We start from the raw sequence: 6,658 nt of genomic DNA, 5'->3' as shown, positions 1-6,658 counted from the left end.
ATAAAAGAAAATCCAAACACACAGAACCATGGTAGAAAAGTATTCAGTACAGACAGTAATATTTGTGTCTTTGGTCGATCACATCACTCCTGTTCTCATTTCATTGCATTGGCTCTTGATTCACATTAGATCAGACTTCAAGATTTTACTGTTAACCTTTAAAATCTTACATGGACTAGCAACTCCCTATTTATCATCATTAATTACCCCGCGTCTATCTACCAGGATCCCACTATCCCAAAATCCCAGTCTCCTTTCCATCCCCAGAATTCACAATTCCTCAGTAGGTGGCAGCTACCTTTTCCTTCTGAGCACCTCTCTTTTGGAACGTCTTCCCATTCAGATCCGAGAAGCTAATTCCGTTGATTCCTTTAATAAAAAGAAAACTCAAAACACATCTCTTCTTATGTCTTCCTTGTCACCTAGTTTCCATCAACTAGTTTCCATCTTCATTAGCATCACTTCTGTTTGGTTTTACATACACATGATGTTGTTCATAATGTTTTTATCATTTTTTTGCCATGATATTTGTATTTTGTTTTTATTTTGTACAGCCCTTTGGGGCATTTTTTTGTAATATCATTGTTTCGTTTTGGCATCAGCCTTTGCATTTGGAGGATAATGGGAGAAGACTAGGGCAACTGTATGTGAACTGCCACAATCAGCTAAAACCATTCAACCTGTACTGTATTATTGATCTTGGACCAATGGTAAAGCGGGGTTTGTTTTGGGGAGGAGCTGTGTTGCTCTGTGGAGTAGATGTTTATTTAGAAATGATACTGACACCAAAATGCTGCTCTTCTGCTTGGCAAGTGTTGTGGTTTGAAAAAGGACTGTTGCTCCAACATCACTGACTCCGACCAGAAAGGTAAGTTCATTATTTATTGTTTTTAATTAACATCAAAGTGGATGGTATCACTACATTTTACCTGTGTGACTTAAGATTTCAATGATCTCCTTCCAGGTGCATTGGCATGATACATGGAGTTGCATATCCACTTTGATACAACACTATCTTCTGCAATGTTTATCTGAGACCGTAAAAACCTATTCATCATAGAAAGGAGAGAAATATGCATCACACACACATAATTCCCAGCTGAGCCCAGTGTTGACAAAGCAAGTGGATGGTTCTGGATGTCTGTTGTGTTAGTGCTGGTGAGCATGTGACTTTTGATGTGCAACCAGCTCAATCAAAAGCTGGCATGGACGTCAGCCAACAGTAGTCTCTTTGTCTCTCAAAGAAAATAATATATAACCTATGCAAAAACACAAACACAGCAATATGGATTTTTATTTGATCAGGCTCCAATCTCCTGCCACTTTTTTAATTTTTTAGATCTTCAGTATGATTGGCCAGCAGAAGCTTCTCTCGCTGTGGGTTTTGCTGTTGCTCACTGCAGCTCTGTGCCCAGGTGTGAACAGTAAGCGTGGCTTTAAGGGTCGTGGAAAAGGTGATGATGATGATGATAAAGCGCCTTCCTCTCCAAGCAAAAGCCTCTCCAAGAAGGGCCTGAAGTGGGCGGGAGCAGCAGCAGCAGCCGGGATGCTGGGAGGCACCGGCACCGGACTGGGGTTCTTTGGTAAAGGAAAACACGGATCTGGGAAACATCATGGCCACAAGACGTCCTCTTCCGAGCATGATCAGCGGCCTCATCACAACGAAAACCAGAGATTTCAGAACCATTCCCTCTGGAGAGCCTTTGTTAAGTCAGCTGCCCCCGCTCCTACCACTAACATCTGCATCACACTTGGGAATGTGTTGTCCTTCCTAATAGCAGCCTGGATCAGGGACTTTTGAGCAACGTCTGATCACAGGAAAAGCATTCAGTCATTAAACCAAATGAAATAAAAGCTATTTTAAACAATATTCTTCTTTGTGCAATATTCTTTTCCAGTAAAATGAGGTTGCTAAGGTCCCTGAGGCTTTAGCAACCTAATTGTAATGTTATATTTTACAGCCTGATTCCAGGATGATTACTCGCTCACACGCTTTGACTACTTTTAAGCCATCCAACAATCTCTTACATAACTTGGGACTGAGTATCTATTATAATAACTGTATGAATTGACATTTGGTGCTTTTATATGGTAATTATAACAACTTCATCAAACCTTTCCGAATAGCGACTAGTTGTTGCAGCTGTTTTGAACTTTTTTCCATTTACAGAACATATAATCATGCATTACAAATATTTGCCTTATTATGATAGATCTGGACTGCGAATAACTACTGGTTACAAAATATAATTAGTTAATCCCTGTTTCGTTTTCTATGCTTTGATGTTATGATATAATATTAAATTAGTGAGGATATTGTTATGTGACAGGGTGAAGGTATATTGTTAACACAAAGACCCTTAGTTTGTTACTTATTTTATTTAACACATAAACATCCATGACAAACAATATTAAATCATGTTAGTAATCCAAAGCGTTAACAACCGCAAGTCAAAACAGGGAGATTTAGATCTCTGCACTTCCTGTATGAGCTCCGTGACGCAGTTACAGAATATCTAAACCTAAGTGAAATAAGTGCACTTTACAGATATTCTACAGTCTAAACAGTATGAAAATGTTAAATTAATTTATAATCAACATTGCTAGAATCAAGAAAAGAAAAAAAAGCAGTATGATAACAAACTAACTGAGATCAAAACAATACAAATAAATCACAATACAACAGTGCATATCACTTCCAGATAGACTGTCAACATTTGGACAGTATTCAATTCATTTTCTTGGTTACTACACACTAAACATAGCGTGATTAACATACCAATAACAGACAGAACACAGTACTGTCAATACTCTGAACTGTACAGGGACAGTTTTGTCCATAAACTGAACATTTACTTGGTTGAAACTCCCTTCCTGCAAACTTCATTTACAGTACAATCTTTTGAAACATCATCACAAAGTGCATTATAAAACCAAGGAACCAGAAATATTTAAAACTGTCAGATGTAATAAAATAAGCTGGGACAGTAAGAGAAATTACTAGTACACAAACTTACAGTGGGAGCAAAATCAGAGCAGAAGTTTAATTCCTGGAGAGTCAAAGATCATAAAAAGCCAGGGGAAGCTTGAATTTGTGAAAATTCAACCGAGGTATTTACAGATTTGCCAACACCCAAAATGTGACTGTTATAATGCGGGAAGATGGATAGCCTGGAAACATGGAAATCCAAAATTCAAACAACATAATTTATGATGAACGTATTGAATTGTTGTAGACATTATCTGTTCGAAACCTCAAATCCCAGCATGTAGCACGGCACAGTTTTAAAGCATCAGGCGCAATGCTCAAGAAATTGATCTCGACAGCTGCAGACAGAAAGCCACATCACTTCACCGCTAATGGCTGCACATCGAAAGATTCATGCTCACTGACAGCCTAGGGCTAAAACATGCAGTACATTAATTTACAGGCAACACAGAAGCAATTTGTAGGTGTTATGTTCCTGAGAAGGGTGGGGCTTTGCTTTTGGGACATCTTCAGTCTTCCGCTGACTGCCCACACGTGAGTTTGTAATGGTAAGCCATTTATCTAAACGGAAATGCACTTCAACATTTTCCATTATGGTTAACAGCATTTTGTGTTCATAAGGGAAGCTTGATTCAATTTGCAAACACAATTAGGGCCAATCAAAATGTCTCATTCCTTATTTTATGACATTTAAATGCATCTCACTGTCCATTACCAGACATTTATTTCTCCTTTCTGGTATAACATATCTTCTTTTGGGCTTTAAAAAAAAAAAAAGCTGTATCATTTATCTCTCTGTTTGTTCCAATTACCAAACTTACATTATTTGGAAGTGATCAACTCCCCAGCACATTGCAATGACAATCAGAAAATCTACTTTGAAAACACAGCTTGTAAAAGTTAGTTAACCCTGGCTTAAACATTCATTTATATTTCATGAAAACACATTTTCCTTTGATTAAGCATTTTAACCAATTGAAATATCAGTCTGTCCAATTGCCCGCGATGATAGTAAAAAAGTATGAATGGTGGAATGATGTTAGTTGCATGTTTGTGTACCTAATTTAAACCCTTGTGTCATATTCCTAGGTTATACAGTAGCATTAAAAAAGATGTCACACAAACTGATCTGTGCAATAATGTAGAGTAAAAAAGTGCAAAATAAAAAGAGATGCAAGACTATTTCATGAGAGAATTGACAAGAAAGAAATGTGCAGCTTGTACAACACACAACTAATGATCGAACTGTAGAAGTTTAGACTGATAGCTGCTTCTTATAACTGACTTGGTTATATACACATATAGAGGATAATAGAGGATTGACTAAATGTGACCAGAAGATATTCATAAGTAGTATGTTGACGTGCAGATTTAATGGAGGACGTAGAAATTCATTTAGGGTATGCAAACAGGAACACTAATGCTTCTCACTGGAATAAGAGCATGTTGGAAAGAAGCATCAGGAGGGATGTGAAAAGTTGAAACATCCCCAAGCTCAGAGGGCTGCTGTTATTTTCTGCCATTCTCTGCTCTGCTCTTTTTCGTTCCTGCAGGAAGCGCTCAGAGTACTCCATGTACTTCTCAACACATCGCCTGGACTTCATCTGGTGAACTAGGGCTGGGTATCCAATCTCCTCAATGCCGACGGTGTCACCATCATCCTGGTCGCCTGCCTGGTCTTTAAGAAGATCAGTCTTATTCATGCAGCTCTCCATGAACTTCTCGTAAGACTCGGCGCGTGGAGGAAGCTTGTACTCATAATCACGGCCGTAATCTTTTTCATCGGTGGATTTGGTGCCATACTTGCGGTACATGTAGCTGTTGTAGTGTTGCTCTTCTTCAGGGTTGCGGAAATTGAAGTGGGGTCGTGGGAAACGTCCTAATCCATATCCAACGGCCATTCCAGCCACAGCACCAACGCCTGCCGCCATCATGGCTTTTTTGGCAAAACCTGAAGATTGGGGCTGGTAACCCATATTACTCACAGAGCGGGAGAAAGGAGAGCCTCCCATCCCACCACCGTATCCTCCACCACCATATCCTCCACCGTATCCTCCTCCACCGTAGCGGGGACTGAGGATCTTATTATTTGGGTTCCAGTTGGTGTAACCGCCGACTGCTCCACCTGGGTAACCACCGCCTCCATAACCACCGCCTCCATAACCACCACCTCCATACCCACCGCCTCCATAACCACCACCTGGATATGGAGGAGGCTGACCATAACCCTGTCCTGTATTTCCTCCTCGGACTGGGTAACCTCCTGCAGCTGGATACTGCTGGTTAGGATATCCTCCTGCGGGGTTGCCAGCTCTGCCTGGATATTGGCCTCCTGCTGCTGGGTAGCCTCCTGCAGCTGGATTCTGATTTGGATAACCTCTTGCTGGGTTTTGGTTGGGATACCCCCCAGCGCCTGGATAATTACCTCCAGCTGGATATCCACCTGCAGGGTTCTGGTTTGGATAACCAGCAGGATTGGCTCTACCAGGCTGCTGGTTTGGGTTACTAGCGACTCCTGGATAATTCGGGGGGTTTTGCCTGGGAACTCCTCCTGCGTTAGGTTTGCCCGCTGCTGGATAACTTCCGCCAGCTGGGTAACTTCCGCCAGCAGGATATGGGTTGCTGTTTCTATTTGGATTCTGGGGCTGCCGAGGGTAATTTGCTGGCTGAGATGGTGGCTTAGGTTGTGTTTTTGTGGATGACGTTTTTCTTCCACTGCTGCTGCTTCCCCTTTTAGCCCATGTTGATTCAGTGTTTAGAAGAAACACAACAACAAGGGAAAGAAGAGCGAAATCACACAACCTTCCCATCATGGACCTAAAGAGAAAAAGTGTTTTACGGAAATGATCGTAAAAATAATCAAGCATTGAGAAAACAACATCGCTTTCTCTGTTCAGGATGACACGTAAAATAGCCCAGGAATTCCTTTTAATTAGCATTGAGAGCCACACAGGATTTATTTATATAGGCTAAACACATATATTTCTTATTACAAGATAGTCCTATTACACTGAAATTGAGAGTAGACCGTAATTTCAAAGACATTCAAGCGGAGCACCCATTTTTATCAAATTATGTCTATAAAGAAATAGGCCTAAATCAATTCAATCAATATGCCACGCATAACCACTATGAGCCAACAATGTTTGTATTTTTCAAACAGTCAAACATTGCATAATTAACATGCTGTCCTTTAGCTCAAACACGACCACTGACGCTGCATCATGTCATAATACAGGCGCTTTTTATCCCATCCAGCCTACCAACAAAGGTCTCAATAACATTTTAATGGAGTATTCTATTAATTAAGTATTTCTTACCCTGATCCAATGGTTTTCTTGTGGGTTTTGATATTAATTTGGTGGAAATACGTTGTTGTCCTCTCTCTCGCTCGGCTCCGTTATTTTAGCTCTGGCTAAGGGTGGCTTTGCCTATTTTGGGTGTGCTCGTTTTGATGTACTGCAAGCAGCCTGGAGGCAATGGAGGCGGTGACAGTTCGCTGTGACGCAATGATCATCATGAGACAAAAAAAACAAGATTCATAATTTCCGATGTTTTACTTTCAGTGACTAACTGATCGATTATACCCCATTTTTTTCTCCTTATTGTGTAAGGTTGCATGTTTGTTTTACTCATATCAGGGATTTGCAAGAAAAATACATTGTTCTT

General features: G+C 40.4%; 1 protein-coding gene across 1 annotated transcript; it reads right to left on the bottom strand.

Annotated features, from left to right (window-relative positions):
* Positions 1-2,362: 2,362 nt before the first annotated feature.
* On the bottom strand, positions 2,363-6,446 carry prnpb (prion protein b). The gene is made up of 2 exons (XM_010780328.1): positions 6,310-6,446; positions 2,363-5,806 (listed from the first exon to the last, which is right to left on the bottom strand). Exon 2 carries the CDS (start codon positions 5,800-5,802, stop codon positions 4,417-4,419), a length of 1,386 nt encoding a protein of 461 aa, XP_010778630.1. The 5' UTR covers positions 5,803-5,806; positions 6,310-6,446; the 3' UTR covers positions 2,363-4,416.
* Between the last annotated feature and the right edge of the window lie 212 nt (positions 6,447-6,658).

Source organism: Notothenia coriiceps, unplaced genomic scaffold, assembly GCF_000735185.1.
Source record: "Notothenia coriiceps isolate Sejong01 unplaced genomic scaffold, NC01 NC01_scaffold00021617, whole genome shotgun sequence".
NCBI classification, from domain to species: domain Eukaryota; kingdom Metazoa; phylum Chordata; class Actinopteri; order Perciformes; family Nototheniidae; genus Notothenia; species Notothenia coriiceps.
The sequence above is the reverse complement of the archived record's forward strand: the minus strand, read 5'-3'. Positions and strand labels throughout refer to the sequence as shown.

Excerpts from the sequence above, each read along its gene's own strand:
- prnpb (XM_010780328.1), bottom strand. The coding sequence starts at position 5,802 with ATGATGGGAAGGTTGTGTGATTTCGCTCTTCTTTCCCTTGTTGTTGTG.